This window comes from Macrobrachium rosenbergii, chromosome 48, assembly GCF_040412425.1.
Source record: "Macrobrachium rosenbergii isolate ZJJX-2024 chromosome 48, ASM4041242v1, whole genome shotgun sequence".
Classification (NCBI taxonomy): Eukaryota; Metazoa; Arthropoda; class Malacostraca; order Decapoda; family Palaemonidae; genus Macrobrachium; species Macrobrachium rosenbergii.
In genome coordinates, this window is record NC_089788.1 from 62,865,377 (window position 1) to 62,893,027 (window position 27,651).

At 44.0% G+C, this 27,651-nt stretch overlaps 1 protein-coding gene across 1 annotated transcript in view; it reads right to left on the reverse strand.

Moving 5' to 3' along the window:
* The window catches only part of Vha26 (V-type proton ATPase subunit Vha26), a 29,273-nt gene extending 7,324 nt beyond the window's left edge, over positions 1–21,949 (reverse strand). The window contains exons 1-2 of the mRNA XM_067091964.1: positions 21,807–21,949; positions 12,951–13,126 (exon numbers count right to left, since the gene is read on the reverse strand). Coding sequence (XP_066948065.1) covers positions 12,951–13,126; positions 21,807–21,839 — 209 coding nt within the window. The 5' untranslated portion in view covers positions 21,840–21,949. The remainder of the gene's footprint in view (positions 1–12,950; positions 13,127–21,806) is intronic.
* Positions 21,950–27,651: the final 5,702 nt, after the last annotated feature.

The following is a 27,651-nucleotide window of genomic DNA, read 5'->3' on the forward strand; positions in this document are numbered from 1 at the left end:
TCATGTCGCTGTCTTGGCAGGTAGAATGAGCCTCCCTGAACGTACTTCTTAAAAAGAATGTCAGAGCATTCTTGGACATCGGAAAGTCCGGCCTTTGACAGAACACCACAAATTGTCCGACGGGCCTCGGCCTCCTTTCGTCCTATCTAAGAAGAAATTGAGAGCCCTGACAGGGCACAGGACTCTCTCTTATTCTTGCCCAAGAATTTCTGCTATATCCTTGAACCCAAAACTCTTGGGCCAAGGGGTAGAAGGGTTCTCGTTCTTGGCGAGAAACAGGGCTAAGGGAGCATAAGGCCTTATGCCCTCTAAAGTCTGTGTGCTTGTTGATGGCTTGAACTTCACTAACTCTCTTCGTTGTCGCCAGAGCAGTTAGGAAAAAAGCCTTCTTTGTCACATTCCTGGGCGATGCCGAATGAAGAGGCTCGAATGTAACCGACTTCAAAAATTCTAGGACAATATCCAGGTTCTAGGAAGGCCTCCACGGATGAGGTACCTTAGAAGTCTCAAAAGGACCTCAAGAGATCGTGAAGATCCTTATTGTCGGTTAAGTCTAAAACTCTATGTCTGAAGCCTGCCGAGAGCACATTTCAACGTCCTCTAATTGTCGAGACTGCCAGTTTTTCCTTCTCCCCAAGATGAAGAAGGAAGTCTGCTATCTGCGGCACAGAGATCGAGGTTGAGGAAAATCCCCTTGCTTCTGCACCCTTTCCTGAAATTGGCCCACTAAGATTGGTACACCAAATTGGAGGAGGGTCTCCTGGCGCCAGCGATAGCCCTTGCCACTGCTCATGAAAAACCCTCGCTCTCGCCAATTTCGTGATAGTCTGAACGCAGTCAGACTCAGAGCGGGGAGGTTTTGTGGTACCTTTCGAAGTGGGGCTGTCTGAGCAGATCGGTTCTAAGGGGAAGCGCTCTTGGGAAGTCCACCAGGAAGGTCATGACCTCTGTGAACCACCCTGCCGCTGGCCAAAGGGGGCGATCAACATCATTGGCGTCCCTTCCGGCGCTGCGAACTTCCTGATGACCTCCCCAGAATCTTGAAGGGAGGAAAGGTGTAAAGATCCAATCCCTTCCAATCCCAGACGAGGGCATCTACCGCTACTGCTCCTGGATCTAGTACGGGAGAGCAGTATAGAGGAAGCCTCCTTGTCATGGATGTCGTGAAGAGATCCACCAAGGGACGTCCTCATAATCACCACAGCTCCTGACACACCTCCTCATGAAGGGTCCACTCGGTCGGCGGAAGATGACGTTGCCGACTGAGAAGGTCCTCGTGGACATACTCCACTCCTGCCATGAACCTCGTAAGGATCATGATACCCCGAGCATGCGCCCAAAGCAGGAAATCCTACGCCAGTACAAACAGGGACCGGGAGAGAGTTCCTCCCTGTTTCTTGAGGTATGCCAGGGCTGTGGTGTTGTCCTAGTTTACCTGTATCACTCGGCCTGAAGCTTGGCTCTCGAAGAAAAAGCAGGGCCAGCAGAATCGCCCTAATCTCTTTGATATTGATGTGCCAGGACACCTGTTCCCCTCTCCAGGTGCCTGACACTTCCTTCCCCTAGTGTTGCTCCTCATCCCTCCCCCTGCACGCGTCCGGAAAACAACACTAGATCGGGGCTCTGAAGGTGTAGAAAACCTCTTCTGCCAACTTTGAGGGGACGAGCCACCACCTCAGGAGATCCTTGACTACGGGAGAGATCCTCAGGGACTCCTTTAGATCCTCCTAGTTTATCTAGTTTTCCGCCAGGAAAAACTGGAGGGGTCTGAGATGCAGTCTTCCCAGGGAAACCAACTTCTCCAGCGAGGAAATGGTCCCCAGCAAACTCAACCATTCCCTCACCGGGCATGTTTCCTTCCCAGGTAGGATGGGACTTTTCCAAAGCATTGCTGCCGTTCCTGGGATGGAAAAGCTTGAAAAGCCACTGAATCCATCTGAATCCCCAGAACACTATGGACTGCGTCGGGATCAGATGGGACTTGTCTACGTTTACTAAAAGTCCTAGGGACTTCGTCAACTTCAATGTCGATTTCAGGTCCTCCAGACATTTTGACTGTGAAGAGGCTCGAAAGAGCCAATCGTTCAGGTAAAGCGAGATTCGTATGCCTGCTAAGTGAAGCCATCTCGCCACATTCTTCATGAAGATCGTGAAGATCATAGGGGCTGTGCTTATCCCGAAGCAAAGAGCTCTGAATTGGAACACTCGTCCGCGATACAAACCTCAGGAACTTCCTCGACTGGGGATGTATGGGGACGTGAAAGAAGGTGTCCCGAAGGTCCAGCGAGACAACCAATCTCCTGGTCTAAATGCTCCTAGAACAGACTAGGACGTCTCCATCGTGAACTTCCCCTTCGCCATGAAGCGGTTCAGTCCGCTGACATCTAGGACTGATCTCCATCCTTCCGACTGCTTCGGAACTAGGAACAGTCGGCAGAAGAATCCTGGGAGTCCAGCTCCAGGACTAGCTCCACAGCTTTTTCTCGAGCATTTGCACTAATAACTCGAAAAGGGCTGTTGCTTCTCTTGATGGTAGAAGGGCGACAAATCCCTGGGCAACGTGCACAGATGTGGCGTGTAGAGAAAGGGGATCTTGCATCCTCTCTCGATAATTAGGAGGGACCAGGAGTCCGCCCCTCTTGCTCTCCAGGCTCCACATAAACGAAAAAGCCTGGCTCCTACAGGCGTCTGGGGCGCTGCAGGTCACTTCTTGCCCCTAGGTTTAGGCGGGCTCCGCCTCTGGAAAGACCTCTTCCTCGGGAGAGGATCTATAGGAAGAAGCTCCTCTATGAAAGGGCTTCTGTTTCCTGGAGGTCTGACCCGACAGCGACGACAAAGGGACTGCCGGGCGTTTGACGAGTGGGCCAAGAGATCTTGAGTGGCCTTCTCCTTCAAGCTGGCGGCGAGATCCTCGATCAAAGACAGGGGGGAGAGATGGCTCGACAACGGGGCGAACAGCAATTCTGCCCTCTGCGACGGAGAAACTGATTTAGTGTAAAGTTACAGTACAAGGCCCTCTTCTTCAAGAGGCCCGTACAAAAGAGGGAAGCCAGTTCCTCCGAGTCATCCCTGACGGCCTTGTCCAAGCAGATCAAGACGCTGGACAGCTCCCTCAGGCTGATAGAGAAGGAACGTCTAATCTTTAACGTCTATAGTCCCCAAACACCAGTCCAGGAAATAAAAGACTTCCATGGGACGAAAAAGTCCCTTCAAATGGAGATCCGTCTCTCCGACAAAGTCCACGACACTTTGGTTGCAGATAGGAAGGACCCTCTGGGCGCGTCGACCAAGGTGCAGCGAAGACCCTGGGACGACGAAGGAACACTTGAGCCGACGTCCTCTCGGTCTAGTACCACAAACCTGCCTTGTCGCAAAGCTTGGACGGAGGCAGGGTAAAAGAAGTCTTGCCTTGGGTCTTTCTTTCCTCAATCCAGGTGTTAACCTTCTTGAAGGCCTTCTTCGTCGCCAGAGATGAAGTCATCTTAACAAACCCCGACGCTCTCATCGTCTTGGACGAAGTTAACTGCGAAGGAGGAGAGAGAGGAGCCGAGGGTTTGAACTTGTCACCAAACAAGTCCTTGAGAAGACCGGCTAACACCTGGTAGACCGTAGACGAGGAAGTAGGAGGCTGCTCAAGGTCTGCAGGCTCCGACTCACAAGAGACTTCTCTCTTCAATGGGAGAAACCAGAGAGTCTCCCAAGTCCTTGGGAGAACGAAGACCTTGCGGTGCAACACGCAGAAGGGAGCTTCGATTCCCCGCAGTCTTTGATTGCTCTGAAGCGTCACGTTGAACAACCAAAGAGGCGTCCTGATGAGCGTCCTGACGAGCGTCCAGCCGAGCGTTCTGCACGGCAGCAAGAGGAGCGTCCTGACGAGCAGCTACAGAAGCGTCCAGGATAGCTGCTTGCGGAGCGTCAGGCTGCAGCCGATCGCCACGATGGCGATCCAGCGAGTGGTCTTTGATTGCTCTGAAGAGTCACGACGAGCAACCAAAGAGACGTCCTGATGAGCGTCCTGTCCATCCATCCGAGTGTCGTGCGGCAGCGCAGAGGGCGTCCTGACGAGCAGCTACAGAAGCGTCCCAGGATAGCTGCTTGCGGAGCGTCACGCTGCAGCTGATGGAAAAGCGTCGAAACACTGAAAGAAGACGAAAATACGCCTTGAGAAAGAGGACGTGAAGCGTCCTCTTCTCTGAAGCTTCTCTAAAGCGGGCGAGAGTCCTTCCGAGAGTTCCACCCCTTGCACGGGGAGGACGCCTCGGAGGATGAGAAGCAAACCTTCAGGATACGTGCACGAGCACGATCCTTGGCAGCCTGAGAAACGTCAACAGATCCTGCCGAAGGACGCCAGATCGGTGGGAATCCCCGTAACCCTCTTGCGGCTTTCGACATGTCCATTCCCTGAGTCCTGGGAGTCTGACAGAGGTCCAGGCCTAGAAGCGTTATGGGGCTGATCTGAGAGGGCGAAAGCAGTCCTTCAGGATACGTGCACGCCGCGATCCTTGGCAGCCTGGGAAGCGTCAGGGTCCTGCCAAGGGACGCCAGATCGGTGGGGGTCCGCGTAACCCTCTTGAGGCTTTCGACTTGCCCACCCCAAAGTCCTGGGAGTCCGACAGAGGTCCAGGCCTAGAGGCATTATACGGCCGATCTGACGCCCCCTCCACTGCACTAGGGGATCACAACACTTACTGCACTTTAAAGAGAAATCACTTTCGATTCCAGAGCACGGATGGTGTTTATAATTTGTAACGTTCAATTTTAGTATAAGTACTGCGAAGCAAGTACTTGACAAAAATAAATTAGGCGAAAAGTATCACCTTCCACTCCAAATTGTTGTCTTAAATTTGGATCTAATTGCTTTCCCCCCGAGAAGCTCGGGTTTACATGAGAGGAATAAATATCCTTACTCTACTAGCACTCCTGGAGGAAGACCTCCAGATCCTATCACGCTCCAGCTTGCGGATATAGGCAACAAACACCTTCCAGCTTGCATCTGGCAAGTCTCACACTCCTTGCAGCGATCATTTAATATTCACCTCATACATACAGTGTGAGGATTACACTCATTCGCACAACATACTCTGAAGCTAGCAGAACTAGATCCAGACATCATTCAAAGAGCAATCAAAATCAAATCCAAAAAACATTCCACAAAAGCGTATGCCAGTTCACAATCCAATCACGATGCAGCCGTGATAAAAACCAAAAGTCAAATTGAATACTTAAGTGAAAAATAACAAGTTTACGAAATCCAAAGACGGAAGTACTGAAAACAGATGTTGACAGTACCGGCGACAGAGAAAATCTGAATAGAAAACGGGAATGGTTCCTGATACCCGCCTCCCAGCGGCGGGAATGGGTACTAACCACCTGGCCCCACTGCGTGTGCCGTGAGTTTTTTGAAATTCTGTCGGACTTCGGAGAATACAGCTATGTATATATCTGACAGGTAAGTCTCATGAACAAAATGACATTTTTATGATAAAATGAAGTTTCATAATACTTACCAAAACACTGTAAAAGCTTTAATCTCTTAAATTTCGACACGTCCGAGATATATTTTTTCAAACTTTGTTTGGAACGCTGATATAATTGGTGGGAGACCCAACCCCCCCACCCGATGCCGGTGGGGGGAGTGGAAGGAGACTAGCCCAGTAAACAGCACAGTTTCAATCTCGGCATACATAATAAGTGATAGCCTGAGATAACGCCTCCCCCTGCGTGGAGGAGGAGGCCTTTAAGTTAGTGTTTTGGTAAGTATACCCCTGCGTGGAGGAGGAGGCCTTTAAGTTAGTGTTTTGGTAAGTATAATGAAACTTCATTTTATCATAAAAATGTCATTTTCATTATAATGCCTTACCAAAGCACTGTAAAAGCTGATTCCACATTTAAGGTGGAAAGGCAGGGGATGATGTATCAGTTATCGAAAGGATACACATCATAAAAAAGGGACAAACTCTAAACATGGGCATCATATGGATCCCTACCAATAAAAAGGCAGGTGTCTCCTTACCTGGTAGATGGGCTTTTGCAGGGAGGTACTGCTGCTGGTTGAAGCTCCACTACCTGCAGAGGTATTGGGCATAAGCACTGCTAGCTACTCTGCTCCATTGTTCCCCTAGTAGTCAGGGAAGTACACTGCTGACTAAGACAAGGGGTGACTTTCCATTGCTCTTGCCCTGAGCAATTGGAAAGTAACCAGACTGAAAACGGGCCTCACCGCCTAACCTAAAACTATTTAGCCTAAAAACAAAACATCCCCCTTCTCTATACCCTCTATAGCTGAAACTAGATTGGAGGGTACTCCAAGTGAAGTGAACACCCCCAGCTTCCCTTTAACTCAGCAACCATAAAATCACAAGGAGAAGGTAAGATAAAGAACATACCCCCCTAGTGTGTTCCCCCTAAAACCAAGCCAGCTACAGATACGGGACCTAACACAAACAGGTCCTGGTACGCAACTTCGACCTCCCCAAGGTAGTGAGACGCAACACTGATTTCAATCTCCAGAAGGTGCTCTGTGTGATCTGCGAAAGTGACTTATTATGACAGAAAGCCACTGAAGTTGCTATTGAACGCACTTCATGAATGTGAGACTTGACTAGGCGTGCATCCTCTTTATTGATGTGTCTGTGCGCCTCCAGAATGAGTTCCTTGACGAAGAAAGCAAGGGCATTTTTGGATAAAGGTCTGGTTGGGTCTTTCACTGAACACCAGAGGTTAGAGGAATCTCCTCTGTTGGCAGTTCTGGCTAAGTAATCCTTGATAGCTCTAACAGGGCACAAAAAAGCCTCTAATTCTTGAGGGCCAGCCACTTCGGAGAGGTTTGAACAGTAAAGGATTGAGGCCAAGGATTGGAAGGGGACTCATTCTTGGCCAAAAAATTCAAGGTGAAAGTACAAACAACATTACCTTGTGAAAAACCCACTTTCTTGTCAATGGCATGTATATCACTAACTCTCTTTGCCATTGCTAAGGTAACCAGAAAAAGAACTTTCTTAGTGAGGTCTCTAAGAGAAAGTTCTTCAGGCAAGGGAAGGTTTTGGAGTCTTAGCTGTGTCTAAAGACTTGAGGAGATCTGACAAGTCTCGGTTATTCGACAGGTCTAACCCTCTATGGGAGAAGATGGAGGATAGCACGGCTCTGTAACCTTTGATGGTTGATGGCATCAACTTTCTTGAATCTCTTAAGTAAATGAAAAAATCGGCAAGTTGAGTTATAGACGTCAAAGAAGAGGAGATGCTATTTTTTCTACACCAATTCCTGAAGGCTGTCCACTTTGATTGGTATAACTTGCTAGAGGAGTCCCTTCTGCACCTCGCAATATCCTCTGCAGCCTTGCTTGAAAGACCTCTCACTCTGATGAGCTTCCTGACGGTCTGAAGCCTGTCAGAGCGAGAGTGGACAATCCCTGGTGGAACTTCATTAGGCGGGGTTGTCTGAGAAGAGACTTCCTTTGAGGTAGAAGCCTTGGGAAGTCTATCAGATCTAGCAGGTCCGGGAACCACTCCTTCCTTGGCCAGAACGGGGCAATAAGGATTAGTTCGACTTTGATGGAATTTCATTTTGTTTGTCACTTGCCTGATGAGCCCGAAAGGAGGAAAGGCATAAGCAAACAGGTTTGTCCAGTCTAGGAGCATGGCGTCCACCAAGTGAGTCAGAGGGTCTGGAATTGGCGAGCAGAACACTGGGAGACGATGGTTCTTGGAGGTAGTGAAGAGATCTATCATGGGAGTGCCCCACAATTTCCACAGATCTAGGCACACTTGTGGGTGCAAGGTCCACTCTGTAGGAAGAATCTGGTTCCGACGGCTGAGTTGGTCCGCAAGAACGTTCAGTTTTCCTTGCACAAACCGAGGGAACAGAGCCACCCTGTTGCTGTCCGCCCACAGAAGAAGGTCCCTCGCAGTCTCGAACAGGGAGAAGGAATGGGTACCTCCCTGTTTCCAAATATAAGCTAGAGCCGTAGAGTTGTCAGCGTGAACAGCAACTGCTTGGCCTGAGACGTGGGCCGAAAAATCCTGGAGAGCGAGGTGAATGGCCAACGGTTCCTTGGTGTTGATGTGGAGCCTCTTCTGTTCGGTTGACCAAACCCCTGACATCTTGAAGTTGCCTAGATGTGCTCCCCAGCCAACATTGGATGCGTCTGAGAACATCTGCAGAGATGGTTGTCTTGGGAGGAGATCTAGACCCTCCGAAAGTCTTTCCGGCGACTTCCACCAAAGAAGATGTCTCTTGACATCGGGGGGAATGTTGAAGATCGTGGAGGCCAGTTGAGTTCTTCTGTCCCAAGAACTCTTCAGGAAAAACTGCAAGGGTCTCACATGTAGACGACCTAACTTGATGAATTGCTCCACTGACGACAGTTCCCAGGAGAGCCATCCACTGACGGGAGGAGTGTCCAGGAGGAACTTCTCCACCGTAAGAAGGCAGGAGGAAACCCTTTTGGGGGACAGAAAAGCCCGAAAAGCTAGACTGTCCAGAGTCATCCCCAAATAAAGAATCCTCTGCGAAGGAATTACGCTTGACTTTTCCGTGTTTACCAGAATCCCTATGGCTCGAGCTAACCTTAGGGTTCTGTGAAGGTCCTCCATGCAGTGGTCCCTTGCCAATGAACGGAGTAGCCAGTCGTCGAGGTACAAGGAGATCCAAACTCCCTCCAGGTGGAGCCAATGACCTATCGGGGCGAGAACCCTGGTGAATACCTGCGGGGCTGTCGATAGGCTGAAGCAGAGAGCCCGGAACTGGAAAACTGGAAAACAGAAGATACCTCCTGAGTCTTGATGTACTGGAATGTGGAAGTAGGCATCTTCCATGTCAAGGGTCACCATCAATCCCCTCTGAGTTGGAGACTCAAGAACGGAGCGGTTCCTTTCCATGGAAAACTTGGTTTTCACTAAGGTTTTGAGGTCTGGCGATGACTTGGGGACTACAAACAGGCATGTCTGGTAAGAGACTGTTTTCTTTAAGAGACTGGACTTCTGTCTTGGTCAAAAACTTGACTGAGCCTCGGAGTATGCTGTCAGGCCTGGGAGAAGTGGAGAGGAGGAGGTTGGGCAAACGGAAGACATAGCCAGGATGAATCACCCACTGATCTGCACCTGTCTCTCCATTTCCCCCAAAGAGACTCCATGGCTGGAGGACAGGGTTCCTAGGCAGGACGACCTCTTTCACTTGTGACCTCTGGAGTTGGAGCTGGGAAATAACGGATGTCTGGTCCCGTCTTGTCAAAGGAGCGGGAGCAGGCCTGGGTTTGGCGGAACATCAGGATGTGCGACGTCGGCCTTCTTATCCATGGCTGAAAGGAAGAACTCATTCTGGGAAAAGGCCTTCCTTGTCAAAGGTGCGAACATCAATAAGAAAGATAAGAAAGAGCACCAAGTCTCCCTCTTCTTCAGAGTGGCCATGGCGAAGAGGGAGGAAAGTTCGCCTGCCGCATCATGGATAGCAATGTCGGTGCAGGTAAGGAATCCCGTGATTCTCTCCAAGACGTCTTCTGCAATATTAGCCCGCTCAACTTGTTTAAAAATAGCTCCCATTGACCAATCGAGAAAACTGACAATCTCTAGGAGCTTGTAGAGGTTTTTGGAAAGGTGTTCTACATCCAGGGCAGAGAAGAAAGTCTTGGCAGCTTCAAAGGAAATGCGTCTTGAAGGGTCCACAAGGGAGCCAAAGTCCCCTTGTGCTGAGATTGCAGAGCCTAGTGAAGGAGAAGTTCCTGTGCTGTAATAATTTTGTCTCCTTTTTGACAGCTTTGAAGGAGGGTACGCAAAAGAAGCTTTACCAGTGGATCTCTTAGCTTCCAACCAAGCCTCTACCTCCTTCAAAGCTTTCTTGGAGGCGGTGGAGAGTACCAACTTGGGAAGGGAAGTGTTAGAACACTGCTTTCCCAGTAGCAACGTGGAATTCGGGAAGAGGGCTGTCGGCTGAAAATGTTGAGGGCGACTGCAGCAGAAAGTTGAGCAGAGAAGCGTAATGAGAAGAAGGCACTGAGTCAATGGGACCTTCCACTTCACCAGAAAGAATCGGTTCCGTGCCAAGATCGTCCAGGAGTTGAGGAAGAACAAGTTCTTGGTCCCCAGGAATACAAAGCACTTTGCGGACTACCTTTTCTAGCTTCTCTTCCAGCAGACTACATTCCTGGAAAGGTGAGGATGAAGCCAAAGGAGCAGACACTTCCTGTGCAGGAGGGGGAGGAGGAAGAGGCACGGGAACTTGAGGCAGATCCTTCTGGAGAGGGCTAGGCATCTTGAATGGCTTAGGTGACTTGGGAGGGAGCGTCTGAAATACATCTTTTTGATCAGAATCCCATGCTGAGTAACCAGGTGTAGGGCTAGCTGTCCTTTTCTTACAGAGTTTGGGGTCCCTAGGGCAGGAATTATCAGAAGATTCCCTCTTTAAGGGCCGAGAGGCATGATCCCACTTGCGATGACGAGGAGGGGGAGGATCTGAAGAGCTGGAAGATGAAGAGACTGAAGACGAACTGCTGCTACTCTCATCTGAAGAACTTACCCTTAGGGAGAGACGTTTCGAAGACGAACGTCTTGACGAAGATTCTGGGGACACGAACCTGTGACGTCGACGATGTCGAGAAGAGCGGCGAGTCGGTGGAGAAACACTACGCGAACTAGCGCGTCTACGACTCTTCGAAGCTTTTTGACGCTTCGACGAGGAGTCAAGCTTACGGCTTTCGACATTAGGACTAAGGCTTTTCGGTGCCTTAGAGGACGAGCCTGCTCGTGGGCAAGAATTTCTGACCTTTTCGCCAGCGCCGGACTGTCTTCTAGCCTCAGAAGGCGAGCGGGACAGCTGCCTTTGCTCAAAAGAGTCAGAAAAACGAGCAGACTTGCCTGAAACACGATCACGAACACCACCACTGTTATCAGAAAAACGAGCAGACTTGCCTGAAACATGATCACGAACACCACCACTGTTATTAGAAAAACGAGCAGACTTGCCTGTCACATGATCACGAACACCACCACTGTTATCATCAGCACTGACGTCACCGTTAACACTAACGCCCGGGGTATGGCGCGAACGCACTAAACTTAAGACAGAATCCATGAAATCGTTTACTTGCGCTTCCATTTGAGTTCTGAAGAGATCAAATTCTGATTTATCAGTCTCGAGGCTGGGCTTGGCTTTAGGGAAAACATACTGGGAAGCTGATGAAGAAGAGGGGGCAGGAGGAGGAGGAAAGAGCAGCGGTAGAGGAGGAAGGAACAGCCGGTAAAGGGGATGACGCTGATGCCACCCGCGAAAAAGTTACCCTAGCTTCCTTACGCTTAAAAGCCTTCCTATCCCTATCCTTAACCAGCTTTACCTGATGGGAATTGTACGTGTGCCAAAACTCCTGACCCCATTCAATACACTCACTGCATGTGTTCTCCTGGGAACACTCCTGACCCCTACATGCCGTACACAAGGAGTGACGGTCGAACTTAAGTTTAACAAGTTTAGAAGAGCACAAATTCCCTGCGCAAACTCTAGATCCAGAGAGGCTGGAATCCGACATAGCTAACTATTTCACGGAGCTAGGTTAACGAACAAGACACTGAGTACTTCACCAAAAAAAGACTCCAGAAAGAAGCGCATCGAGAGCTGAAGCAACGCCAAACAGTTTGAATCGAACCGACAAGCGAGATGCGTTCACGACATGCCCGAGATTGAAACTGGTGCTGTTTACTGGGCAGTGGGCAGCTGGGCTACCAGCCCAGGGCTAGTCTCCTTCCACTCCCCGTTGGGTCTCCCACCAATTATATCAGCGTTCCAAACAAAGTTTGAAAAAATATATCTCGGACGTGTCGAAATTTAAGAGATTAAAGCTTTTACAGTGTTTTGTTAAGGCATTATAATGAAAGCTGTAGTTTCCAAAAATTTCATCACTCTATGTTATGGTTTTATTTGATGTGTGTGTGCATAGTGTAGGCTGTGTACTTTGGCAAGGTTAGTAACAGACTACCGTAGTCTGGGCTGGTGGTTGGTATTCCATCACCCTGTCTGTCTATCATGATGTTTACTGACTTAATTTACTGAATCTGTTTAGCAATATGAATTCACTGCATTTATGACAACTAGTGTATATTAATACTGACTGCAGTCAAGAAAAATTTAGTTACCATGATCATCATCCCATCATGACATTTTACTCAGTAAGTATTGCACCTGTATTCTAAGGGAAAAAATGTGTGATGGATTACATAAATAGAGTTTCTCTACATTTCTTGAGGATTACTGATTACAGTGTTAGAATCCAGTAGTCACTGTACATTTTAGGTTATAACAAGTTTTAAAATAAAATAGTATGGGCTAAGATTTTTGTCATTTGTAAAACCCAGATTTTTTTCCAATATTCACCACCTGAAAGCTGTAACTGATCCAGTAAGAGGTGCTGTATAATGGAAACTGCTTCCCAATGCTCTCAAATACATTAATGTACTATATGTAAAGTGTGACCATATAAAATACCGAAAGCAAAAGTGATCTCAAGGTAATCAAAGTGATGGGAAAGAAAATCACTAAAAACATAAGTCAATACAAAAATAGCTCTGTTGAATGCAATCAAGGCAAATAATGAATGCATGGGAGAAAATTATGCCACCACAGAATGCAACTACTGTACCATATCACAATTACCATTAATTTTTGGTTAACAATTTTGGTTAAATACCACTGTCAAGATCATAGCCCCAAATAAATTAAGTCACTCTACATAGAGCTGATAACACCAAAAGAAAAACTATTTAATAATGATTGTTCATTAAAAATTACCATTACTACTAAAATTACTAAAATACAGAATTACAGTTATCATAGCTGTAATAAATAATACACAGTAACATGTCAAATACCCATCTGATGCACCTTACCTTGTCTTTCAAATCTCTACACAGTATTTCAAAACATTTCAATACAGTATTCCCCTTAACATTTACCAAGAAACCTACATTTTCTTTTGGAGTTCAACTTGTTTCTCCTTCCTTTCATAGTACTCTATGATCTTCAGGCGGTTCTGCTGGACAAGACGACCCTTCTCAATGGTAAATTCTTCCTCAGCACGAGCATCGATTTCTTCAGCCTTTTCATTAGCCTCTTGCTCAATGAAGGCCATCATATGATGGATCTGAAAAAGAAAGAATTCCATGTACAGTACATCATCTTTATGCAGCAAATAGGATAGGAGGAGAAAGACAGCAAATACATGGGATGAAATCCTTGTGAAAAGACAACTCTTATGAACATGTAAGTACATATCTAACATACGATGTGCAAATATCTAATATAATTCTGGCTGAGGCTTAACTGTCTGAAGTGTTCTAACAGAAATACAAACAATCATCTTTTAAGTATGACTCACTCCTTAGGTGGAAAGTTGTCATTATCAACTGATAGGAAGTTGCAAAAACACTTGGAAATGTCATGATTCCAGTGCAGATGCAAGCAAAGGGAGTGATGACTCCGTCTAGCTTTGGGATGCCAGAGTGGTATGGTATGGTACTGAGCCTAGGTGAGAGTATCTAGAGCTTATACAAGAGTATCTAGTGCTTAGGCAAGAGTAATCTAGAGCCTCACTTAAGTAAGGAGATTCAAATCAGAAGGCAGCTAAACCTGGCTATCACAAAATATGACATTTTTATAATAAAATAAGGTTTTATATATACCTACCAAGTAATTACATAGCTATAGTTTCTACTTTAAATGGCAGCTTAAGCACTGAAAATTTGCAGTAGCACTCTTTTGTTTTGGTGCAGGTAAGTGCCCTGAACACTTTTGGGGAAGAATAGGTACAACATAGCTAAAGAGCTCAGTTCGTTTATGCTCTAAGTCCATGTGAGGGGAAGAGGGACGGGCTCTGTTCATGTAATTTCTTGATATGTATATATAAAACCTTATTTTATTATAAAAATGTCATTTTTATATATGACACTTACCAAGTAATTACACAGCTGAATCCAACATCAATATGAGGTGGGAAGAATGGACATGTGCTACTCCAAAAACATTATAAAGAAATGCATTTGAAATAGAAAAGAAAAGCTAGCATTGTGGTAATGCTTGTTGTAACCTTACCTGGGGAGAGAGCAAGAGCAGGAAGATACTGACTCTTGGTTGTTGCTCATCTCGACCTGTAGGGACATGACCGGTAGTGTCAGGAGTGTCCCTACTTCAGTGGGAGCTTTGTGGTCAGGGATTGCTTCTATGACTCGACAAAGCTTAAACACAACAACTGCCCTTGCCCTGGGCAAAAATAGACATCAACTAACATACGACCATAAAATTATATTATCTGAACACCATTTAAAAAACATATACAGTATTACCCATCCATTAAAAACAAAGACTGGAGGGTACTCCAGGTACTAAGTACCCCTGGCTTCCCAAAAACTCAACAACCTTAATCAAGGTTAGGAGACAGAGAAATAGGAGGATCACTCCTACCCCTCATTCCCTAGTGCCACACCAGCCACAGAGAACAGACCCAGTGTACTGTAGTCCTCGAACACAGTTTCAAGGTCAAGTAGATAATAGTTGGCGAAGACCGAGCGATACTTCCGATAAGTCAACTGGATTATGGCAGCTAGGGAGAGATTGCGTTAAAAAGCCAACGAAGTGGCTACTGCCCGTACTTCATGTGCTTTTACCTTTAACAACATTATTGGGACTCTACAATAATGTCTCCCACAATGAAAGAGATAGCACTCTTGGAGAGAGGACGTAAAGGGTTCTTGACAGAACACCAGAGGTTACCAGAATTCCCTCTGATATTCTTGGGTCTCTCGATGTAAAACTTAATAATCTCACTAGGCATAACACTCTCTCTTATTCAGACTGTCCTACCAGTTCTGCAAGACTCTGGACCGAAAAAGAATGACACCCAGGGTTAAGACGGATACTCGTTTTTGGCTAAGATGCCTAAAATATATGAGCAAATAGCTGTCTCTTGCGAAAAGACAACTTGTTTGTCCTGGGCTTGTAACTCGCCAACTCTTTCGCTGTGGCTAAAGTGATTAAGAAAAGTGTCCTTCCAGATAGATCCCTAAAGGAGGTCATCTGCATAGGTTCAAAAGGAGGGCCTGACAACCAATGTAGGACTACGTCTAGGTTCCAAGACACTGGCTGCTGAGACTTCCGTTTCCTGGTGTCAAATGACTTGACTAAGTCTGAAATGTCTGGGTCTGAGGAAATGTTCACACCTGTATGCTTGAATACTGAGTTCAGCATGGATCTGTAACCCTTTATCATAGACTTTGAAAGGCCTCTCGAAGATCCTGGGTAAAGTAAAAATTCGGCTAGTTGGGCTACAGAGGTAGAAGACGACGAGATGCTACGTTCTTTACCCCATCTCCTATAAACTGCCCACTTAGCCTGGTAGTACTTTGAAGAAGAGTCGCGTCTACATTTTGCGATAGCATTTGCAACTTTTCTTGAAAATTCTTTTGCTCTAACAAGCTTGGTGACAGTTTAAAGCCTGTCAGAATGAGAGTGGACGAACCTTGATGATGTCTGTTGAAGTGGGGTTGTCTGAAAAGATCTCTCCTCTGTGGGAGGAGCCACAGAAAGTCAGACAGAAGTTCCAGAGGGTCTGGAAACCACTCCTTTTAAGGCCAAAAGGGAGCTACTAGGATCACTGAAACGTGATGAGAAGTCTTAAATTTATTGATCATGTCTCTTACTAGACTGAACGGAGGGAAGGCATACAATTCCAGGTGTGACCAATCCTGAAGTATCGCCTCTGTTGCCCAAGTCTGAGGTTCCGGCGCCAGAGAGCAATACAGTGGGGAGGCGATGGATCCTGGACGTTGTAAACAAGTCTATCCATGGTGTTCCCACTGTTTCAACAGGTCGGTGCACACCTGTGGATTCAGCAACCGTTCCGTGGGTAGAACCCATTCGCAATGGCTTAATTCGTCCACTAATACGCTTAACTTGCCCTGAATACAGCAGGTGAGAATCTGTGTATAGTTCTTGTGCACCCAAAGAAAGAGATCCTTGGCTAACTTGCACAGTGACAGAGAATGAGTGCCTCTTTGGTCTCAAATATAAGCCAGAGCTGTCGTGTTGTCGGAATGAACCGCAATCACTGGACTCAAATTACTGCAGGAAAATGTTGAAGAGCCAGGTGAATCTCTTTCAACTCCTACAGATTTATGTGCGGTTTCCTCTTTTAAAGGCACCACTTCCCTGACATTTCCAATCGTCCTAGTGTTGCTCCCCAACCTAGGTCTGATGTGTTGGAGAATAATGAGAGGTTTGGGTTCGGATGACATAGGGACTGTGAGTGGAATCTTCCTTCTATGAGCCACCACTGAAGATATTCTTTTATTTCCTGTGTGATGGGGAATACGAAGGAATCTGAAAGAATCTTCTTGTTCCAACTGACCTTCAGAAAGAACTGCAAAGGCCTCGCATGCAGTATCCCCAAAGGAACGAACATTGTGTAGGAGAGAGTTCGTAGTAGGCTCATCCAGTCATTGGCTGAGCAGGTCTGAAGACTCAGAAAATGAAAGACTTCTTTGGGTGCATGATAGTAATCTCTTCTCTAATGGAAAAACCCGAAAAACCCAAGAGTATATCTTCATCCCCAAATAGACTATCATCTGAGAAGGGACTCGTTGGGACTTTTCCTGCCCAACTCCTGGGCTAACTGAAGGGTTCTGAGAGGGTCCTCCAAGCACTTCTTCTGGGATGATGAACATAGGGCCAGTCGTCCAGCTATAGACAAACTTTCACGCCCATTAGCCCTGGTGAAGACTTGAGGGGCTGTTGACAACCCAAAGCATAGAGCCCAAAATTGGAAACTTTGTCCTGAGAGCGAATCATAAGAATTTCCTGGAATCCCGGTGTACTGGGGTATGAAAGTAAGCATCTCTCATGTCTGTTGAGACCATCCAATCTTCTTGGGAAATTGCAGCAAGAACTGAGCTGTTCGTCTGCATCCTGAAGTTCGTAGCTTGTACGTTCAGACCGCTTACATCCAGGGTCGGTCTCCAACCCCCAGAGGTTTTGGGGACTACAAAGCGATGACTGCAACCCCTCCCCCCCTCCATGACAAGTCTTCTACCTCTTCTATAACACTCTTGTGGAGAAGAGCTGTGACTTCCTTTTTTTGAAGGGAATTGCATATCCTTCCTTGAGAACCTGTAGTAGCCATGGTTCTATCGATCTGGCCTCTCGCTGTCTCCAGAAGTGCGTGAGTCTGGCGCCCACAGGTATACAGAAGACTTCGGTCTTCTGTCTACCTGGTCTAGAAGAGGACTTCTTGCTGATAGGGCGAACTGATCTGGGATTTGTGTGTGGGCGCAAGGAAGCTCTTCCTCTGTTACCTCGAAAGAGCCATGGCTGGAGAGGAGAGAGAGGCCAAGGATTAAATGAAACAGCAGGTGTCTGGTTAGACTTCATCATTTGCTTGGACAACTGCACAAGCAAGTCATGGGTAGCCTTTTGCAATTCCGTAGCTAACCGCTCTTATGTCATTTGAGGAAAAAAGGCTGGTTTGTACAGATGAGCAAAAAGAAGAGCAGATCTCTGGGACTGTGTCACTCCTTTAGTGGTAAAAGAACACCACATGTCTCTTTTCTTCAGTATACATGACAAAAAAAAGAGCAGCTAACTCCTGTGCCCCATCTCGAATTGCCTTGTCCACACACAACAGGACTCCGAGCCAGTCTGCATGTATGAATATAGCAGAAACTCCCAAGGAAGGAGCTTCCCTGGTTGTACAGAATACGTATATCCTTTTGGAAAACTGAGAAGGGGGAGAACAAATTACAGCTTTGCCAAACTCCCTCTTCTCAGATAGCCAAGAGTCAGTCCCCGACAACAATTTCTTGGACGAAATAGAGAGGGCCATCTACGGGGGTCTAGTGGTACTCGAAGACTGACATAACAAGGATGCTGATAGGGGAAGAAGGAGCCGCAGTGGAGAATTATGTCAGGAAGCAGAACAGAAAATAATTCAATAATTTTGAGGTGTAAGCTGATGAAGGCTGCTCTGGTTCAGGTTCCTCCTCTGCTGAAGATACAGCGGAAAGTGCCAAATCTTGCTGAGGTTTTTCTGGTTTCAAAGACAAGGGTTCTTCAACAGTTCCAGGATGTTGTCCAAACACTGGTGAATGGGAAGCAAAGAAGAGCCTTGGGGTGCTGATGTACTTGCAGACTTTGCACGATCAGCGACAGGTGAAGAGGACACAGCCTTAGGGATCTGTGACACAGAAGGTGCCGAAACAGGTTGATCTGCAGCAATAGGGACGTCTGAATCTGGAGTCTCAGACTCGTATCCCAATGCTGTAGAGCTAGGAGCCAATGGGATGTCTGGAGCTACAGCGTGAACTGAACCTGCAGCAGGCTTATGAGCCATTGGGAGCTCGGATCCAATGGGAGAGGGAGATCCCTAAGCAAGCTTATGAGCCAATTGGCGCTTGGGAGCCAATTGGCACTTGTGAGCCTATGGCCACTTACGAGCCAATGGGCGCTTACAAGCCAATGGAAGGGTTTGCCAAGTTAGGACCCAGCATTCCATCTTCCAACCCTCCTTCCAGCCATTTAATACCCCAGCACCTTAAGGTTAGGCTACATTAGGTTAGGGTGCTTTATCAGTTTTTTGGGTGATTGCTAGTACTAACACTGCTGATTCTTTAAACTAGTCCTCTGTATTGGATTTGTTTACCTTGTATCCTTAATACACTCAATACAAAAATCATAATAAAATCTATCACAAATTTATTGTCATCTACACAGACATTTTCTAAGTCCTTTCTTCACATTTCAACAATAACACAAGTGGAGCTCCTGATTAAATTTTGTCTGTCCCAGTGTACTGAGGATAAGGATGCCTAGCATATCTGGAATGTCTTTTGTTATTTTCATCTGGAAATGTGGGTACACAAACAATGCTGAAACCTGATTGGTTCTATTGTTCTAAGCTGCACTAGTTACTGGAAGTAGGATTTTGGAATTCAAGTGTTGATTGAAACTATCTGCTCCAGTCCCTAGTCATGGTTCCTTTAATGCAAATGTGTAACTCTTGCTCCTTGGATTATTTAGGTTGATCTGAATTTTTTCTGTAGTATGTTTTTATGTTTCTGACATTCATTTCAATAACTAACGGTTTAAAGATAGTAAAACCCCTTCCATCTTATGAATAATTTTTTTTATATTATATCCTACAAATCTGGGGGAATGACGTTCATTTCAGTAGCATATTTGTAGTTTTAAGGTCACTGAACCCCTTATATCCTACACATATGGGGACCACAGTGGGAAAATGGGTTTTTTCACTGAGGGAAAACACAATAGGGTGAAAAGACAAGGATATATTCCAACACCCCTATAGTAAATGTTTATTTTGAACCATAATGGTATTCTGGAGCTGAAAGTATTTCATTATGTCCTAGTGTGTGTTTTGAACATTTTTGACACTTATTTAAGTAGCAAATACGCAGCTCAGGCCTAGTTTAGAAATAATGGACCCCTCTCATATCCTCTAATTATGAAGGACCACTGCAGAAACTGGGGTTTTTAATGGGGAAATATATAAAATAAGTGAAATGCAATAATGTATTCTAACATCAAGATACTTCTGCAAATTCTGACTGTAATTGATTAAAGATTTATTACATGTTTTTAAAGTGACATCATGCATTAGATAAGTACAGACCTGGCAACCTAGTTCATGTTAGTGGTGAGGGGGGAAGGGGGCAAAACCCCTTTGTAAGGAGGCAAAACCCCTTTGTAAGGAAAGGAGCCGGCACCCTCGGTTAGTCTAGGTTGTAACCCTATACAGGCAGTCCCTGGTTATCAGCGGCCTTGATTATCGGCAATTCGGTTTTCCGGTGCTTGTCTAGCAACAAAAACTGGCAATTTTCAGCAATAATTTGTGCCAATTTCCATTTATCGGCGCCAACAATTGGGTACTGGCACTCATATATACCTATCACAGGCGCTGATCTCCAGTTATTGGTGCTGATACCCAGTTATTGGCGCAGATAAGTGCCGAGAATCGCTGATTTTCGGTTATTAGTGATTTTCGCTTATCGTCAGACTGTCGGAACAGAACCCCTGCCAGGTATGGACCTGGCACCCTAGGTTAAGGTTAGATCATAACCCTATTTATTTGAATTTGCACTGTCCTATATAGGAACCTGGTGCCCTACGTTAGGTTAAGTTAGATTAAATACGTACTTGCATTTCACTCATTTAGTGTTTTCCCCCCTCTCCAAATCCATGCTTTCCCATTGTGGTCCCCCATAATCATATGATATAAGGGGTCCAGTATCTTTACAACTACCTATTTTGCTACCAAATAAATACAGTATTAGAAAACTTCAAAACACACATTAAAACATAGGAAAATCATATTTACAATTCTGGAATGCAATTATGGTTTAAAGTGAAAATTTACTGGATTTTTGACTGATTATATTGAGGATTTTGCTTCAATGGCTGGTATATTGCGCTCCTCTTCTTGTATGCCCGCACCAAAAAACCCATCTTTGTTTCCACTGGAGTCTGACAGATTACTGTAGTCAATTTCATCCATCTGTCCACTCAAAGTAGATTTTAGGCAGATCTTATTTGAACAATTTGTGAGCATAGGTCTAAATGTAGCCTAGGTTATCGTAACATGGTAAATCATACTTACTGAAAGTTCATAATTTGTTTGTTCAATCTGAGTAGACTGTTTGATACAAGCTCGTCTTTCATGTGCTTGTGTTGGTATATTATCGATACAAAACAATGATATATGTAATTGGCAAAAGTTCTTTGTATATACAAACATTCAAATATGTTACTGAAGAAATAAGTTTAATATCTATCACAATAAGTCAATGATACTTGAAACTTTGTCAGCCAATCATGTAACACACACCCATGGGTGGACAGATGAAATTAAACCAACTATTGTTATGGGGGGTTGGAAAAAAACGAATCATTGGTTGCCACAATAATTATTAGAAGTGCATAAAGCACGAGATCAACAGCTGGAAAAATATATGGTTCAAATATATCTACCAAAAGAATTCCCATAATATTTTCATTCACAGTAATTTGAAAGTGTTAAAGAGAAATTAACTAACCAAAGCACACAAGCCTATTAAGCCTTTTTTCCATTCCCTCGCTATACTTTAAGTGGTGTAAATTTCACTTCTGGTCTTAGAGATAGCTGATGTTCAATCACTTATTTATCCCTTTCACTTCTGGTCTTAGAACTAGCCGAGGTCCAAACACTTATTTATCCCTTTCACTCAAAGTCCTATATAACCTGTGGTCCCCCACAATTAATAAAGGGGTATGGGTTGGGGTAAACAAAAATGTATGGTCACGTAACTTGTTACACTATATAAAAAATTACAAGAAAATCAAGATATAAATAGCCTAGACTAGGCCAGGCAGAGGAAAGCATGTTTCACGTTGTTGGCTAGGCTATTAGTTAATTTTTCAAAATAATATCTTTCAAATCTTAAAAAACGAAACTTGGCTAAATCTGATTTATGCTCAAAGGCTATAAGGCCTAGGCAAGTGTAAACTTTAGGCTAGACAACATCCGTTCATTACTATCATTTTGGGCATACAATAAAACCACTCCAGCAGTAAACCCCGACTAAACAGATCAAAGACGGCTGTAAGCTCATTAAATTTACAACAAACGAACAACGAAAACATTATTTGGTTCTCCATTATCACTCCTGAGTCTCCCTTGGCCTAACCTAGGGTTAAGATTCAAGTTAATCTCAGTTATATTAAAATACTGCATAACCTATACGAAAACTCATCATAAAGACAAAAATATAATGTTTCCTTACCTGTTTCTGTACATCTGCATCGCTCAACGCCATTTTTTCTGAATTAAGGTTGATAAATCACAGGATACTAAGTACACCTGACACTTCTATAACACGGCACCAGACAAGTTTGTTGTCGTCTGCCAACGACAATCATATGATGACCTTAGTAGGAAATGAAAGCCTAGAAGTTATATTATATGTAGCTATTAATAAATATACTTATATATTATCATATAAAAATTTTATTATAAATATATATATGTATATTTTATATGGTTTTTCGTATAAATTAATACTTTTTAATAAAAATTATTACGTAAAGACTATAGTTTTTCATGTCACGAGACACCAGGAATGCTACTGAGTACTTTAGTATGGGATCTAATACTTTCGTCATTTGACACTTCATTGGTACCAGATCCCTTAAGTATCACGAGTATTGAAAAAACGGAGCACAATGATAGATACACTAAATGGTGAAAGCAAAAGTAAACTATATTCTACGTTTTTTTAATCAGGCGAAAATGCATTTAAAAGTAGGTAGGGCACTAACGCTGATCGGTTGAATGCAAAATATCCAATTAAGATAGTTATATTTTATATCAGTACTAGATGATTCGGATGATAGCTTATATTTCCTATAAGTATTTGAAGATCCAGATAAAAGCTTATTTGATAACAAAAATTTCTCCACTCAAATACATTTTATGTCTGGTAATAATACTATCAAGTTGAGAGAATATAAAAAAATCCAAATGTAAATAGCAAGTTCGCCGAAGTCAACGTCTTGAAGTGTGTTTCGGATGCACAGTTTTTCATGCCGAAATTGTTTTCCAAATTCCATGTATTTTAATGCAAACTGGAACAAATCACACCACATATACGGAGCACGTGATTATCATAATTGTATAAAGACGATTCAGGAGTTCTCTAGCCAGTGATCTATCATGCCGCACATACATACATACATACATCATAATATACACTACAGTATATTATATATATATATATATATATATATATATATATATATATATATATATATATATATATATATATCTCACTATATAATAGATATATAATTAAGAATATTCCCTCCTACGCCATCTTTCAGGCAATAATTCAAAGTAAAAAGGACTAAGTAATTCAATAAGGTAAATTTAGTATGATTCACTGTAAGCAAATTCACCTCTAAAACTTCTCATCACTGCCGCTTGGGGGAAGGGGAACCCCTTTCTTGTCCACAGTGCCGTCGGAAATCCCTTAATTCCAAGTGCGGACCCGACCAGAGCTAATCGTCGCCCGAGGCAGGTCAGCTGGAGGGCTGAACACGTGCCTTCCGCCATTATGAAATCGGAACCATGCTGCCTGCAGTTCCATGTGGGTAGAGTGATCACAACGCCACCTAGGAAGAGAAAGCTGTAATTTCCAAAGTTATAAAGGGCCTTGGAGAGAGGTGCTTGGCCTCAGAATTGTCGGTGGCAGCACGGGCGCCAGAGCTCTGTCCCTTGCTCTATCAAACTGCCTATTTTCAACATGTGGCGGGCAGTATCCAAAGTAACTTTTGTTGTGAATGAATTCACTTGCCCTCCCTCTCGCTGGCCCTCATAAGAAGAGAACTTCAGTTCCTAAAGAAAGGTAAAGCACCAGGATTTAAGGTTTTTTGTCAGTCATGTTCCTTATTCTCCTCCAGCTATGTTCCTTTCCTTTCATAGTGCGATATAATTACAGTGAGACCTGTACTGCTTTATATTTTGTGCTGTTTAGTTTGCAAAGCATTTATGAGAAGTGTAACGCAATTATATGATGTTCGAGTCACTGGAATCGAGTTCAGTCTAGGCATCTTCTATGCAATTCCTCAATTTCTTCATTACAGTGCTAGTTTCGGTTGAGTAACCATGAGTGTTTCGGTTGCAGGATAGGAATACCCAACTGTGGATCTGCATATCGTCTTGCCTGCGTAATGGCCCTAGCTACTTCGTTATCAACAACTTTCGAAGCGGGAAACCCAATATACTCCCTCCAGGAAATTCCCTGTCATTTGCTCTCTCCTCATTACCCCAGAATTACGCTACCATTCTTCTGATGTGTTTTCTTTTGTAAATATAATGAATTAAGTTAAACCCCAGAGTTTATCTAATCACTCCCCTCTTGAAAAAGTCCTTCAGGCATATTTTGTTGTTTGTAGTTTTAGCTGTCCCCAAGGCCAGAGTCCAGATTTTTGTGGTAATTAAGGTAAGTTGTGTATCATCCTAGTATACCCCATTTATCTAGCAAAACCCCAGCTTTAAAATTACATATATATATATATATATATATATATATATATATATATATATATATATATATATATATATATATAAAATGGAGAGAGAGAGAGACAGACTGAGAGATTCCCTCCAGAATCCCCTGAGGATAGCCCCTAGTAGTCAATCTGTCTTGGCTTAGGTTTAGTAAAAGGCACACACACAACCCAGTTCCTGGTTTCTGAAGCTCCTTGAAGATATGGAATCCATCATTGCCTCAGGGAAGGATCCCGTGTCTCCAAGGAGGTTTAGCAAGCAAAAGCTGTATTGCGTCTTTTTCCCCAACTAAGTCAAGTCAATGGACTAACAGGCTAGCCTGCTAGTCCATTGACTTGACTTAGCTTGGGAAAAAGACACACAACAAAGCTTTTGCTTGCTAAACCACCTTGGAGACACAGGATCCTTCCTGGAGCTGACGATGGATTCCGTATCTTCAAGGAGCTTCAGGAACCAGGAGCTGGGCTGTGTGTGCCTTTTACTAAACCTAAGTCAAGTCAGGTATATATATATATATATATATATATATATATATATATATATATATATATATATATATATATATATATACACACACACACATAGTGTAAGGGCGACAAATCGCGCCTCTCTTTCCTTGTGTTTCTCCTTCTCAGATGCACATTAATCACGTCATGTATTTTACCTGTCTTTATTTCAGCTTCTTTGTGTACCTCATCTTATGCATCATTGTAGCCTTTCTGCTGATATATATATCTACCTTTTATATGTCACGTAACAAATGTTGTATGTATTTTTATGCTTGCTAGAAAACACAAATCGTGTATGGACGCAGTGGGGTCCCTCGGGTCGCCCGCTACCTTTCCGCCCACTTTTTGTCTTATGAACACCTGTCGAGAATAATAAAGAATCAGTCTTTCACTTCTGACTTTTCTTGAAGCCTCACAATAGCATCGAGTTAGGGGAGAAGAAGTATTCCTTTTATTTCCTTTCAATGTGCTTTATTATGCTGACGTTTCAGGACCAAGTGTCCGATTTTCAAAGCTACAAATTAAAAAGACAACAGAATTAAAAATAGACTCAGATTTTAAAAACCAGAAAAAATTTCTTATATAAAAGTGTAAAAAGAAATAGCAGAAAGGAGCAATGGTTACCAAATAGTGCTGAAAGCAAAAGCTGAGTGAACTCAGGGTCTGTTTTGGTTCCAACGGAAACTCGAGAGGTGTTGATGTGGACTGATTATTTAATTGGGGAACTAGTTGTTTAATAAAAAGAGATTCTAGTATTGACAGTTGGTGGTTATTCGGAGCTTTGCCTATTATTTGGAAATCCGTGTAACTGATATTATATTTGCAATTTTTCCCGTGGTCTCTTATGCATGAAAATTCAGGGTCTGATAATTTAGCGCCCGTTCGGTAACTTACGCCACGATGAGAGTCTAATCTCAACTTCAACAACCTACGAGTGGAGCCAACGTACTTCCCGGGTCACACCTGGGCCAATTAAACAGGTATATGACTCCTGAGGTCATTGGATTATTAGGTATTAGTTTCAATTCGACAGCCGGTAAATATTTGTTTATTATTTATCGTAAGTCTTGGTAAAAGTGTTTATCATAGATAAGCGGGACACTTGCATAGAAAGATAAGGTACCATTGGTATTCTGAGTTTTGGTTGAAAAATATTATTTAAAAATTTGCGCAAATATTTGTAAAGAGCTCATATGGGAAACAGTTACTCATAAAATATTGGTGGAGATATAGAATTCCTCGTGAAAATCATTCCAATCAGATGTTAAACTAAAGGACCTGTGGAAGAGGGTAGACAAATGATTTAATTTTAAATTAAAGAAACAATGGCTACAAAAATTAGAACCCAGACCGGTAAAAGTTTTTTCCTAAAAATCGTGGTGTTAAAATGATCATCACGTCTTGAAACCATTATATCCAAGAAAGGCAATTTATTTTCACTTTCATATTCGATTGTAAACTTTATGTTTGGATGCATTTGGCTGGCATACTCGAGAAATTCACCTGCTCGATCCTTGTTCCTAAGCAGCAGATGAATTTCTTGAATATGCCAACCAAATTCATCCAAACATAAAGTTTACAATCGAATATGAAAGTGATAATAAATTGCCTTTATATATATATATATATATATATATATATATATATATATATATATATATATATATATATATATATATATATATATGTATATATATATTCGGTCGTTTCTTTGTTGGGACGATCTTGTTAAGGTAGTTTGCCTGTTTCTCCTGCTCTCCAGTGTTTTTGTCAGATTGGCGAGTTTACATCTGTCATGGTGTGAGTGACAGCGGCAGTCGGGTTTTGGGTGGCAGACAGATTGGTTCCTTGGCGACACTCAGCCAAGAAGGCAGCAGCAGCGTGTTTTGATAGAGCAGCCCGAAGTCACTTATTTTGGTAACAGTGTGATGGACCTCAACTGTCAGACTTCTAGGTTTTTCATAGTAATGGGTTTGGAAGCAACATTACTTCAAAAAAGGCTTGGAAGAACACTATGTCAGAGACAATAAAGCTGAGATAAGCAACGGGTTAGTTTTATTGCCAATCCCTCTCTCCCCTTGCTAGAGAGAGGGCAGGATTTGCTTCTATTAGATCATAACAATGGAAAAAATAGAATGGCTGATTACTCACCTGCATCTGTGCCCATCCAGCACATGACGGCTTGAAAACCTATCCTCTACCCACCGGAAGAGGAGAGGTACGAGAAAGGGAAAGGAAGAAGGCCAGTCACACACACCTGCTCTCACTTCTATGACCGTACACCTTAGACCAGATGCTACCTGTCCCACTAAGGAAACTGGATGAGCTACAGGTGAATGTCGTCTGACGTGACCACACTCCTGCTCTCAGCACCTGATGCACAGACTGGTTCTTCCTGAATGAGAGGGATGGGGTGATGCCCCTGACTTCGTGAGATTGGGTCGGAACATACTTGAATCCTCTTCATTTGACGATGAGTATGCCCACTTGATAGTCTCACAAAGCCAGAAAGAGAGTGTGATCTTGGGCACCTCTTTCCTGGTCTTGCTAGTGCTAAAAAAAACACATTGACACCCAGGCCTGAGCTGCTGAGTTGTTTTAAGGTAGCACCGCAGCACTCTAACTGGATAAAGTAGCATCTCATCTGGTTCGTTACCTACAAAGTCCTCTAGGGAGGGGATCCAGGACTCGAATCTAACATCAGGGCCTGATGGATTCTGAGTCTTCGCTGCGAATTCTGGGACAAATTCGAATGAAACAGATCCCCATCCCCTTGAGTGTTTAACATTATAAAAAGACCATGGAGTTCATCTATTTTCTTCGCTGATGCCAGGGCAAGCAGAAATACGGTCTTGAGGGTCAGATCCCTGTAGGACACTCGTAGAGGCTCGTAAGGTGCACGAGTCAGACTTCAAAGGACAAGAGTCACATCCCACTTAGGGTGCCTGAGTTCCCTGGGAGGGAAAGCTTTTTCGAAGCTTCTCATCAGCATATAGACCTCCCATGAGGAAGAGAACTCTAGTCCTTTAGACGTAGGACCGGGCCCAGGCT